This window comes from Alexandromys fortis, unplaced genomic scaffold (genome assembly GCF_014885135.2).
Source record: "Alexandromys fortis isolate MF-2015 unplaced genomic scaffold, M_Fortis_MF-2015_v1.1 scaffold_355, whole genome shotgun sequence".
Classification (NCBI taxonomy): domain Eukaryota; kingdom Metazoa; phylum Chordata; class Mammalia; order Rodentia; family Cricetidae; genus Alexandromys; species Alexandromys fortis.
In genome coordinates this window covers 180,240-193,586 of record NW_026068241.1, presented here as the reverse complement: position 1 = coordinate 193,586, position 13,347 = coordinate 180,240, and the positions used below count along the sequence as shown (strand labels likewise).

At 35.1% G+C, this 13,347-nt stretch overlaps 1 protein-coding gene across 1 annotated transcript in view; it reads left to right on the top strand.

Moving 5' to 3' along the window:
* Positions 1-1,267: 1,267 nt before the first annotated feature.
* LOC126493971 (uncharacterized) overlaps positions 1,268-13,347 on the top strand; it is a 50,737-nt gene continuing 38,657 nt past the window's right edge. Inside the window, exons 1-3 of the mRNA XM_050131105.1 lie at positions 1,268-1,322; positions 4,471-4,634; positions 11,827-12,125. Of these exons, the coding sequence (XP_049987062.1) occupies positions 1,268-1,322; positions 4,471-4,634; positions 11,827-12,125 (518 nt within the window). The remainder of the gene's footprint in view (positions 1,323-4,470; positions 4,635-11,826; positions 12,126-13,347) is intronic.

Sequence of the window (13,347 nt, the reverse complement as noted above, 5' to 3'; positions counted from 1 at the left end):
TCCTGACCACATCCCCTCCCTCCCCACCTACAAGTCTCTCCTCCCTAGTTTTTAAGAATCAGAATATCCTCTGAATGTCTGATAAAAAGTCAGCATTTTCCTTAAGTTTCTACTACTAACACATTACCTTTGGCAAGTTATTTAATTCCTTAAGGCTTCATTTCAGTTGGATATGTGTTAGAGATCTTACAAGATGGTTGCTTCAATCCTTTAAGATGGTTACAGTATTAAATGTCCTAATATCTGTTAGAAAGAAAAATGAATTCTCTGCTTTTTGTCCTTTTCCCATAGTGCTTTCCAAGCCACCCATGCAAGAATCAAGGATTTCTACTTTGCTGGCACATGCTCGGATGAGATGAATTAGTAAGTAGTTTACATTCATTCATTCACTTAATGTATACTGAGGAACAATTTTGTTAAAGGTATGTCCTTCAATTGTAGAAAATTATGGCATTTTAAAAATAAGAATTATTTCATTTTCATCCTAATGTGCTGGGTGGTGGTGGTGCACACCTTTCATTCCAGCACTTGGGAGGCAGAGGCAGGCTGATCTCTATGAGTTCAAGGCCAGCCTGGTATACAAGGCTCCAAAGCTACAGAGGAATGCTGTCTCAAAAACCAATAAAATAAATAAATAAACAATTTCACTTTCATCCTAATGTGATTTAGTGTATTAGAAATAAGGGTTCCAGCATGTGGGATTAAATGTAAATATGAGACAGAATAAGACTTATAGAGAAGGTACATTTATACTTTGAAGTGTTTATGAACCATCAAGTAAATAACTTTGTTTCAAGAGAAGAAAGCAGTTAGAAGCTTTTCAGAAATAGGTAGGATCCTATAGAGAAGAAATTTGAAAAAAAAAAAAAGAGTAAAGGGGTTTATGAAAAAGGTAAGTGAAAAGACTTACTTGGACTATAATGGTAATAGTGAGATTGAAAACTAGTAGATATATTCAAGACACCTTTAAGAGTAAAAAGAAACTCAATTTTCTATGGGAAGTGAAGGTGTAGAAATTGTCAAGGATGGCTAGTCGTTTTCTGGTGTATAAACCAAGATGAATCTCACCATGATTTTCAGTAAGATGGTGGTGGATAATGGAGGAGTATTGTGTTTATGAAACAAGAGTGTGAGTTTTGTCTGGGATCATGTAGAGTTCAGGGTACCTTCATATATCCTGTGGTGTTTAAAGTAGACAGCTCCTATGAGTAGAGTTCAGAGTAAAAAATTCAACTGGAGATATAATTTGTAAGTCATCTATATTGATATGATATTTGAAATCATAGGCATAGGTGAGAACAATATGGAAAGTGATTCTCAAGGTAAAGATAAACTGTGGCTCTTACTAAAATACAGGTTTCTGGGGCCCATATCTGATTCAAACAATCACTCATTTAACAAGGCTCTGGGTGATCCTAAGGATTCATGATTCCAGGGCTCTGAGAAACGCTGGCCTAAAAGGGGACAATAGACTGACTGATAAGAGTGAGAAGGGAGACTTAAACATTTAAACATTAAATTTCTGAATATAACCTAAAAATGTAAATTTCAGAACTACATGCATAATCACAATAATTCTAAACACAATTATTGTATGTACTCCTGAGAATCTGTAGCAGAAACAGTAGTGTGGCCCTAAGGAGGAAAAAATGTTATGCTTCTTTCTATCTTAGGGCTTTTTATGACTACAATTTATCTGTATTTATGATGTTGGCCCCAGAAGTTATATGTAAAAACCTTTAGATATAAGCATAAGTACTCATTTCCTGCATCTTAAAATTATCTTAAAATGTGCCTAAATTTAAAGACTAAAGGATTTTAATCAAAACTGTCTAATTCTATCTTACTGTATTTTCTCAATATAAAACTAAAAGCCAAAATAGTTTTAGATGCCTTATACAATATAGTCATTCAGTATTCACAAATAATCACAGTGTTCTTACTGGGTTACAGAGCAAATAAGATAGTCTGTGTATTATTGTTTTGTGCTGTTGAAAATCTTTGGAAAATGGTTGGCACTAACTGCCTTTATTGAAGTGAAAGTTCAGCTGTATCTTCCAGGCTGACATTGTTTCATATAATGAAGATATATGTGTTATTTGATTAGTTTTACATTAATTTGCTAGAATTTTGAAAGAATACACAATGCAACTGATAAATCATTTTTTATCTTCATTATTCTGCTGTCCATAAACTAACTATAGCTCTGTGCCACAATTTAGTTGAGTTTATTATTCTTTCAAGTATATCATCTTTAATCTCGTTATATATAAAACACCATATCTATAGAAGTAGATGGATGAAGTTTTCCTTTGTAACAAAAAATGCTCCATGAGAATAGTATATGCTCTGCCATACATTAATTGAAACTTAAGAAGGCTTTTTTGATATTTCAAACTACATTCTACAAATTTAAAGTAAGTTGACTCACATTAACATTGAACCTTTCTCTATAGTAGACTCTTATATTCATGATTAATTAAAATTAAATCAAATTACCCTTAATTTCATGGAAAATATTGCTTACATTTGTATTCAATATGCCAGAAGGAAGAGTTGTTCTTCCCTTAGTGAGTTTATTATATTCCACTCTCAATTTTAATTATGTTGAATTTTATACTAGTACATTGCTACTGTATATAATTTATGCCTCAAAGACCCAAGCCCAACATTCTTATTGTCTGGAGAAAAAATAACCTCCTTCTTGACAGCACTTAACTAATAACTTGTTATAGGAAGAAAATAAAGTTCTGACAATTATTAGAGAGGCTATGTGATTTTTCTTAGGAAAAAAAAAGCAAGCATTCTAATTAGTATAGCTAGAAGCCTTCTGGTAAGGCACCAAAAAATACTGAAATGAAAAATGCATTTTATGCTGTCAAGACAAAAAGTAAAAGAAGATTGGCATTTGAGAGAAAATGGGGAATAAAGGTGGTGGTTAAGTATAATCATGCCTGTTGCCCTCTTGTCTTCATGAAGAAGATGTGGTGCTCCAAAAGAGTTAAATCCATTAGATATTTGTTAAATGACACACAAAAGAATTAAAATGTGTCATTAAATACAAAATGACTAACAGAAACAAGCCTGAGACATTTGGCTGCACTAAATAACATCAAAACAATTCAACTGTTTCAAAGCAAAAGTGTTTTAACCCTGACAATTAACATGTAACTCATTTTCCTTACCTTTTAATGTTGAAGAGCAGCCTAAGTGAATGTATTCCATGGCATTCTCTCCATAACAATTACTTTTTTCTGGTCAAAGAAATGCAAAAAGTATTCTGTGATAAATCTTTGATGGTTAAATTTAAAGTATTTAAATTACAATGTCATAATGTGGAACAAGAACCCAGAAATCTTCATAACATTTTTTCAGGAATTTTATATGATGTAAAATTTTAGTAAGTGTCATTTAGTGAGAAAGAAGTAGCTATAGTCAGTTTATTATTATTATAATTGCCATTATTTATCATTATTTTCCCATAAAAATCAGAGATTGTGATTATATTTAAGAAGTGAAAGAAGGGAAGCATATAATTGTTTCAATTAAGATAATTATTTATCTATATTAAAACATAGTTAATTTCAAGCATACACATGGAAAGTGAAAATTTAAACATTGGAGCCATGCACAACTGTACTACCCTTAACTTATCCTATCTCATCTTATATCTGAAGCGAAGAAGAGTGGGGACTGGATAGTACCTGGATAGGAAATATTGAAAACCAGTGATTTATGTCACAAGTTTTCTTTTACTTTTTCTTTTTTTATTGATATTTATTGAGCTCTAGATTTTCTCTGCTCCCCTCTCTGCCTCTTCCCTCCCCCTTCAACCCTCCTCTTTTCCTTTTTCTTAGTGAAAGATATGACATACTTTGAAAACAGAAATAACTACTTATCAAAAATACACTGAGTTCAAGAGATCACAACTAAAATGTTATCTAAATTAATATAGTTTCTCTGATCTAAGTAATGATGCAATATCTAACATAGAAGTGTCTCACGTAAATTTGAATTTACATTAATATTAAATCATATTTTGGATAATAGTAGGCATATAGACAAAAAGAGTAACCTAATTAATGTAATTTTCTCTGCCAACTAACTTCTAATTTTATATGTAATTTAAAAAGCAAATATTTTGTTTCTTTTATTCATTCTTTGTGACTTTCAAATCATGCATCTCAATCCCATTCATTTCCCTGTCCCTTTGTATCTGCCCTCTGCCTTTGCAACTTTCCCCCAAAATAAAATAAAACTTAAGAGAAAAAAATCAATCTCATCATGGAAGCTGTAGTGTGACACAGTGAGTCATGTAGTAAACCCTTTATACATATATCACTACTTTTGCGAGATAATCGCAAACAGCAATTGGTCTGGTTTGAAGTTTCTAATTTCTGCTATATTATCGATGCTGGACCCTTACTGGAACTCTTCTTGGTTATCCTGTTGTTGTCCTGTGTCGTCAAGATCCTGAAGCCGTGGGTCTGCATGACTTGTCCCTTCACATGCTCCAGCAAATTGCAGATGGGGTGGATGTTGTGGTGAACCAGCTTATAGCGCTGGTTCTGGGCCTGGCAAGCTGCAGGATATTTGCAGGATTGTTCAGCCCAACTCTTGTCCTCACCACCAGGGTGAGCTCTCCTGCATTGCCCTGGCTAGTTCACCCCTTGCAGTGATGACCAAGGGGCCAGTTCTGCTTTCAAGTCCTTGGGTTGGTTCTCTCATACCCACACCTTTGGGGTCATCTCTACTGTGTTTCCTAGCTGAGATGTAGGGGCCACTCTCCTAAGTGCTGCAACTGATAAGGGGCAGTGACAGCTATCCAGCTCTTATGACCCCAGGGCCAGCTCTCTCACCTGCTTGATGGAGGGGAGGCTTCTCTCCCCAACCCGTGATGCCACATGACAGATGAGTAATGGGGTTATCTCTCATTATCACTACTTGCAAAAATATTTTGACGGATGTGTTAGCACAAGCCTATAATCCCAACACTACTGCTGAGGCAGTAGGAGATCAAGGACAGCCTCAGCTACAAAATGATGTCCTTGTGTAAAAATAATTATTTTAAAAATTGATAATCATTATAGATAGTATATAAAATGAATATAAATATTTGTTGTAGTAGCGAAAATGCAGAGGTGAAGATCCATTACTAGATCTATTACTGGTAATGGAAATCATTATCAGTTAAAAATATAAGGTTTTAACTTTAATATATGTTATACAATTATAATAATAAACAGAAGAAAAACATCTATAGAACATATACAAAAGGAAGAAAGAAATGTCACTCAATGTCACAATAACAAAGTGAATGGAATTCAAAGGAAAGCAGGAAGAGAGGGATAAATCCCACAGTACATGGTGAAAAACTAACAAGTGTCGGTATTAATTACTTCAACATCAGTAGTTACATTTAAATGGAATAAATTCTATAGTCAAAGGACAGCTTTCCTGAATTTATTTTTAAAGTTAACATATTTGAACCATATTATGTCAGTGAACTTAGAATGATATTCATGGGTAGAAAATGGAAAGATAAAAAAAGTTTCCCTTGGAAATGGAAACTAATTGAAAGCACAGATATCTAAATTTGTATCAGAAAAAATAGAATTGAAATAAAAATATTGCTTTAAAGGTATAAGGGCAAGGTGAAGACACTTGTTGTCAAGGTTGATGATCTGAACTACACCCCTGGGGATCTATGTGGTGAAAAGAGCGTGCTGACTCCCACATGTGCATGTTTTCCTCTAAAGACCACATGCATGCTATAGTACATGTGCCATTGTTTGTGCATGCCCACACAGGCATGAATGCATGCACATGCAAACAAATGCAAATACATAAAAAATAAACAGAAACACACATTAAATAATCATGGAAAGTTATCTAAAATGTGTTGTATGAGAGGCCACTTCTTTGTTTCCTGGATACCTGGACTCCCAAAATAACCACACAGAAACTCTATTAATTAAATCACTGCTTGACCCATTAACACTAGATTCTTATTGTCTAGCTCTTACATATTAATTTATCTCATTTCTATTAATCTATGTATCACCATGAGGTTATGATTTACCAGGTAAAGTTCTGGTGTCTGTCTCCAGTGGGGCTACATGGCTTCTCTTTGACTCAGCCTTCTTCCTCCCAGCATTCAGTTTAGTTTTCCCTACCTAGCTAAGTTCTGCCCTGCTATAGGTTCAAAGCAGTTTCTTTATTCATTAATTGTAATCACAGCATACAGAGAAGAATACCACATCAAAAATGGACCATTCAGTTTGCCACAAAATAAGACTCAGGTGTATTTTTATTTTTTTTATTTATTTATCAAAAATTTCCACCTTCTCCCTTTCTCCCATTTCCCTCCCATTCCCTTCACTTTCCCTTCCCTCTCTCCCTCCAGTCCTAAGAGAAGAGAGGGTACCCTGCCCTGTGGAAAGTCCAAGGCCCTCCTCCCTCCATCCAGGTCTAGGAAGGTGTGCATCCAAACAGACTAGGCTCCCAAAAAGCCAGTGCATGCAGTAGAATCAAATCCCAGTGCCATTATCATTGGCTTCTCAGTCAGTCCCCATTGTCAGCCACATTCAGAGAATCTGGTTTGATCACATGCTCTTTCAGTCCCAATCCAGCTGGCCTTGGTGAGCTCCCATTAGATCAGTCACACCATTTCAATGGGTGATGCACCCCTTACGGTCCTGACAGCTCAGTTGTATTTTTAAAAGATTTAGAAGTATCTTTCCTTATAAAGGGAACAAAAAAAAACAGCAATCTTTGCAAATAATTCAGAACCCTTAATTCATTTCATATCAAAAAAGACTCTGAACACATTGATTTTATTATAAAATATGTGAACGTCTTTTCAATCAAAGGAAAAATAGAATTTAAAATTTTACTAAATTTGTTCAAATTTGAAGTCAATTTTGTTTTAAACTTCACCATCCATAAACTAATTGAATGTTAACTTACTATTTTCATCTCAATAGAGAATAAGCATAGAATCTGAGACAAAGGGGCTGGAGAGATGGCTCAGAGGTTAAGAGCATTGCCTGCTCTTCCAAAGGTCCTGAGTTCAGTTCCCAGCAACCACATGGTGGCTCACAACCATCTGTAGAGGGGTCTGGTGCCCTCTTCTGGCCTGTAGGCATATACACAGGCAGAACATTTTATACACGATAAATAAATAAATATTTTAAAAAGTTTAAGGAACAGTAGTAAGTTCATTTAATATTCAAAAGCAGTATTTGAAAAGCCAGAAATGGAATTATAAACTGAAAACTTCAAATGGTGTTTATTATCTAATGAAGTACATAAAAATATATCATTTTATAAAGCAGAATATTACAGATGATTCTAGTAAACATACCTGTATTACAACTACATAATTCTGGGGTCTCATTGTTCTTAAATGTTATTGAACATATAAATCCCTAATACAGCAAAAAAATAGACTGCAGTATGTGATTTTGTTATGAGTTAATAAGCACTTAATCCTTTTATAGTAGGTATCACCATTATACCTAAGGAAATTAAGAGACTTATTAGACAAGAAAAAAAGACAGGGCTCGAATTTTATATAGAAAATTTCTCCAGAGTACACATGTATAAAAGACTGGCAAACATTTTTGATCACATATTATAGGTTTCATATACTGAGAACTCTTTTTCTCTTATTCTCCAGTAAGTATAGTCAAATTCAACATTAAGTACTATTAAACAACCGATAAACCAAAGAAGTCAGCTCAGCCTGCTTTTATTTATACTCCAGAAACATCTGCCTGGGTGAGACCTCCTATATTGCCCATTTATCAAGGTTATGTCCTACAGATATGCCTACAGATTAATCCTATTGAAGTTCTTTCTGAATTAAGATTCCATTTTTCCCAGTGTCTCTCATTTGTGCCAGGTTGATAAATAGAAGGAAAACTAAACCACACAATCACATACACAAAAAAAGAAGTACAAAGTACAATCACAAACTAACAACCGAAATTTACTCTTGTAAGAACATTGAAACAAGTTAATCCTAAATCTAGAAGAAAGGACAGGATCATTATTAGAACTGATGTTAATGAGTTCTGTGACCAGTATCCACATAGGGCAGCTCAAAACCCCAGTCATAAAAGTCCTAATACTGTAAATTCATAAATTCACAAATATAAATTGAGCCATGGAAACACAGTAAATGGGATGTTTGGTGGAGATGCATTTCAATTCTGTATGATTTGAAACTTCTGATTGCTATTTAACAGTATTTATCACTAATGAACTGTGTAGGAAAATGGTTAAAATGGTATATTTTGTTGTGATGTTTTTTACTACAGTAGCTTTAAAATGCCCCATATAATTTGCCAAGTAAAAAAAGTTTTAAACAATATTAATAGTTCAATAGACACCAATATAGCATATGACAATATCAATTACTGATAATGACTCACAACACACAAGGAATGGAAAGGAATTTTCTTGATTTTATTTTTTAAAAAGTCATAAATAAAATACATTTAACACCATAATTAATCTTGGAATAACTTTTTCACTCTAAATTCAGGAAGAAAGCTGTGATATCTACTCTTATTACATATTCAATATTATACTTGATATTTATTTCTGTGCTGTCAAACAAAAAAGGTGAATATGTGGCAAAATTTTTATTCACAGATTATCTGGTTATCTTTATATGAAATTGATCTAAATGATTTTGAAAGCTGTGTGTAATAACAGAATTGAGCAATAATATGAGCAAAGGCATCAAGATCATGATGGGGATACCCACAGAAATAGCTGACCTGAACTAGTGGAAGCTCAGTGACTCTGAACTGACAGTGGGGAAACCTGCATCGGACCAAACTAGGCCCTCTGAATGGGGGGGACAGTTATGTTGCTTGTGCAGTCTGTGGGGTCACAGGCAGTTGGACCAGGATTTATCCGTAGTGCTTGAGCTGGCATTTTGGAGGCCATTCTTTTTGGAGGGATACGTTGCTCAGCCTAGGTTTAGTGGGGAGGGGCTCGATTCTGCCTCAAAGTGATGTATCAGACTTTGTTGACTCCCCATGGGAAGCCTTACCCTCTCTGAGGAATAGATGGGAATGGGGTGAGAAAGTGGGAGAGCATCAAGAGGGGTGGGAGTGGGAACTGGGATAGATATGTAAAATGAGAAAAGATCATTATTAAAAAATAAATTAAAATTTAAAAATAAAAATAAAATACACTAAAAAAAGAAAACTGAACAAGGTTGCAAGTTTTAAAATTAATGAACAGAAATCATTTTTATTTCCTTTTCAACCTCACAATCAAAAATTGAAATTCTAAAATGCTATTTAAAATAGTATCCAAATGTATTAAATGCTTAAATGGCCCAGAAAGAACACTTAGTAAATAAAGGTGCTTACTGACAAGCCTGATGACCTGAGTTTGATCATCTAGACCCACATGTTGGAGAGACAGAACCAACTCCTGACAGTTGTATATGCTTTGACACTTATGCTCACATGCATATACACACTCAAAGTAATTAAAATGTAATAATTGTAAAATATTTTAACTCTTTAAAGATTACCATGAACATATGTGTAAAAAGTATATATCAGAAAATGAGAAATATTGCTTAAGAATTTTAATGTACACTTAGAGGAAAAACATGCCATTACCTTAGTATTAAGACAGTATTGCTTCTAAAGTCATTTATAGTTGTTATTGAAATTCAAGAAAAAAATATTTCCTTTAAAGTAGCAATTGGCAAACTGAGTCTAAAAATCATATGGACTTGCAAAATATTTGTAATAGCCAAACATATTTTTACAGTATTAAGTTTGATATCTACCACAACCTGATTTCAAAACTTTATATAAAACTAATAAGTAAAGGCAGTGTGCTATTAAACCTGTGGATATAGCTGAGTTGGTTGATGGCATGCTTACTATACATAAAGCACCCAGTTTGATTCCCAAAACTATATAAACCAGGTATGGTGGCTCTTGCCTGTAATACCAGCACTTGGATGCAGAGGCAGGAATATCAGAAGTCAGGGTCATGCTCTACAGACCAAGTTTGAGGACAGCTTGAGATACATGAGACCCTACACATGCACACGCATGCATGCATACACACATACACACCAAAAAAGGCGAGGAAGAGGAAGAAAAAGAAGGTAATTTTTGTGATAGTGGGCAGAACAGATATTTTATAAATAAGATTATAGAATCGCATCCACAAATATACTGACAAATTGGACCATTGACATAAAAATATCTCATTTTTGAGTGCTAATGATTAAGAAAATTAAAACACAGTTGACAGAAGAAAAGGTATTTACAAATGATGTGTTTGAATATGCTGATATCCAAAATATACAAAGAATTCTCAAACTTCAATGAATAAATAGAAAAATACAGATAAGCAAAAGATTTGACCTGATACTTGATTGTCAAAGACATTCAGAGAATAAATGATCACAAAAACTATTTTCCAACATCTTTCAGTCATTGTATCACTTACTAAAAACTGTCAAAATAAAAAAAAACACTGATAATACAGAGTGCTATTAACTACAGAGTGACTGGAATATCCACACATTGCTGCTAGAAATGGAAACACTGCAAATTATTTTAGAAAGCAGAAGTTAGACATATTTCTACACATGCATTATCAAGCCATTCCAGCTCATGCATTTGTCCCAAAGAAATAAAATTATATGGCTACAAAAAGGCTTGTAAAACAAGTTTAATGAGTATGGTCCTGTGAAACCCAGCTCTACCTTGACATAATATGCCATAGGTAATGAAATAAGGCTCTCTTTATGACACTAAATATGTGTTTCAATAGGATACCACATTTAAAGAATACTTGCATGATTTTTTGTTCCTAAAATTTTGACAGTTCATTATGCACAATGAAAGTAGTATAGTGACTATATGAAGCAAGAAATATGCCCTTATAACTATAAGCACAGAGAGGAATTGTGTCAGATGAATGCTAAAGAGGCTTTGAACAATTGTTGAAAAATTATCAGAAAATAAACCATGTACACCCACTCTATTAGTTCTTTTTTTATTGTGGTATGCTATCTTAGTGGCCCTGAAATGTTTCTGAGTTGAAAGTGAAGTAAACTAGTTAGAATTCTATTCTTTCTCTAATCTCTATCTAATCTCGTCTCAAAGGCTAGAATTAGTCTTTGTATAAATTATATTACTTAATTTTTTTTTAATTCAAAAGAAAGGTTTTATCATATTACTTAAATTTAACAAATGAATGCATCATCCAGAAAATACTGAGTGCCTAGTATATAGTGAGGGTATTGCTCTCGTCAAAAATCTATGAAATAGGTTAAGAGGATGAATTTTTTTTTAAAAAAAATTAGCAAGGCAGTCTAATATATGATGCAGTGGAGCTATGGAAAGAAGATCAGTTCTCCTGGGAGAGGACTTAAATGAGCCAGCACTGCAGTTCAGAATTTACCCTGAAAATGATGGAAAGTTACTGAAAACTTTTAAGCATCAAGTCTAGTAGTGATTGATTTATGATTAAAGGGTATCGTTCTGTATTATAGTATTGAAGATAGATTTGAAAGACCTGTGGATATAGTCAAGAGGATGACCATACGTGCCTGAGTAGATATCCATTTTATGTTTACCCTGGGAATGTGCAGTCCCAAACCCAAGCTGATAAGTATGGTGGTTTATATGATCATTACTCTGCATGGAAGGACTGAGTCTCCTGGGACTGTTCCATGGAACTTGCCCATGAAAGATGACCTTATCATGGTCACCAGAATCTTAGGAGAGAGTGCCTTGCCTTTTCATTACCTGTAATCCAATTCTGATACAGTTCACTCAAAAAGGAAAAGCTACTCTGGAATGGGAAGGGGGAAACACCTGGAGCCTAAAGCTGCAGTCAAAAGAGGTGCTGATCCAGGATGGTCATTTAACATACAACACAGTGTCCAAATCAAACAGAGTCTGGATGGTGCTCAATCCCATCCTGCCGTTGGCATCCCAGGCAAGGGTTCCCCGTCAGAGGCCACAAATTCTTGGGAAAATGGTCCCTCAGACACCTCTTAGGTGGTCGAACATTCCTGTGTTCACTCCCGTGACTGTATCAAGCCCCTGGGACCTCCTGAAAGCCACGTATATGGTACTAAACATCTCCCAGCCAGGATGGACAGCTGGCTGCTGGCCTTATTTGGACACACAACCCCCTTATTATGAGGGCATAGCTATATTGGCTGACTATATCAGGCTCCAATGGAGTCCTCTTGCAGGTGGGCTCAAAGACACACCCTAGGTGTCACCTTGGAGGTAGCACTTGTCCTGGGCACATTCATTGTTGGTCAAAGAAAACTAATTCCTAGAACCCACGTACACCTTTGTAATGAGACCCTAGTCATCCCTGATGAAAACTCAGGTTATCTGGTATCCACTGGTGATGCCTGGTAGGCCTGTTCATCAGGTTTCACCTCTGTTCACTCTTAGATACTGCACCAAATGGGGGAATTCTGTTTATTTGTTCAGCTCACACCTCGGGTTCTCTACTATACCAATGAAGAAATATAGAGGCAGCTGTCTTCCTCCCCTTTGGTCCAGATATATATGGGCTGGGGGAATAGCCACTGTTCTAGTCTCAACTCTACTAAAACTGGGGGTAGCTGGATCAGCAAGACTAGAGACACCAGCCCTCATATTACAAGATAAAAACTATAATGCTCTAAAGGGGGTGAGGGCATTGACAAATGACCTCTTAGAACTGGGAAAATTCATTGCCAACTTAGAAATTTTCCTTTCTTCTCTAACTGAGGTTGCCCTACAAACCTGACATGGTTTAGATGTATTGTTTCTCCACCAAGGAGAACTCTGTTCAGCCCTGGGAGAACAATGCCATTTTTATACTAACTACTCTGGAGTTACTAATGAACCTCTGTCACTGGTTAAGGAAAGGATACAGGAGCATAAATTGGCCAGATAACAGAGTCAAAACTGGTTTGAATCATTATTTAATTGGTACCCCTGACTCACTACGCTTCTATCTGCAATAGCCATACCTATAATTTTGTTATTGCTTATTTTGACGTGTGGCCCCCACATTTTTAATACACTTTTAAGATTCATTAAGGAGTGAGTACATCCCATGTTCCTCTTTTTGGGTCTGGCTTACCTCACTCAGTATAGTGTTTTCTATTTCCATCCAATTGTATGCAAAATTCAAGAAGTCCTTGTTTTTTTACTGCTGAGTAGTATTCTAATATGTATATATTCCATACTTTCTTCATCCATTCTTCCATTGAAGGGCATCTAGGTTGTTTCCAGGTTCTGGCAGTTACAACCAATGCTGCTATGAACATAGTAGAGCATA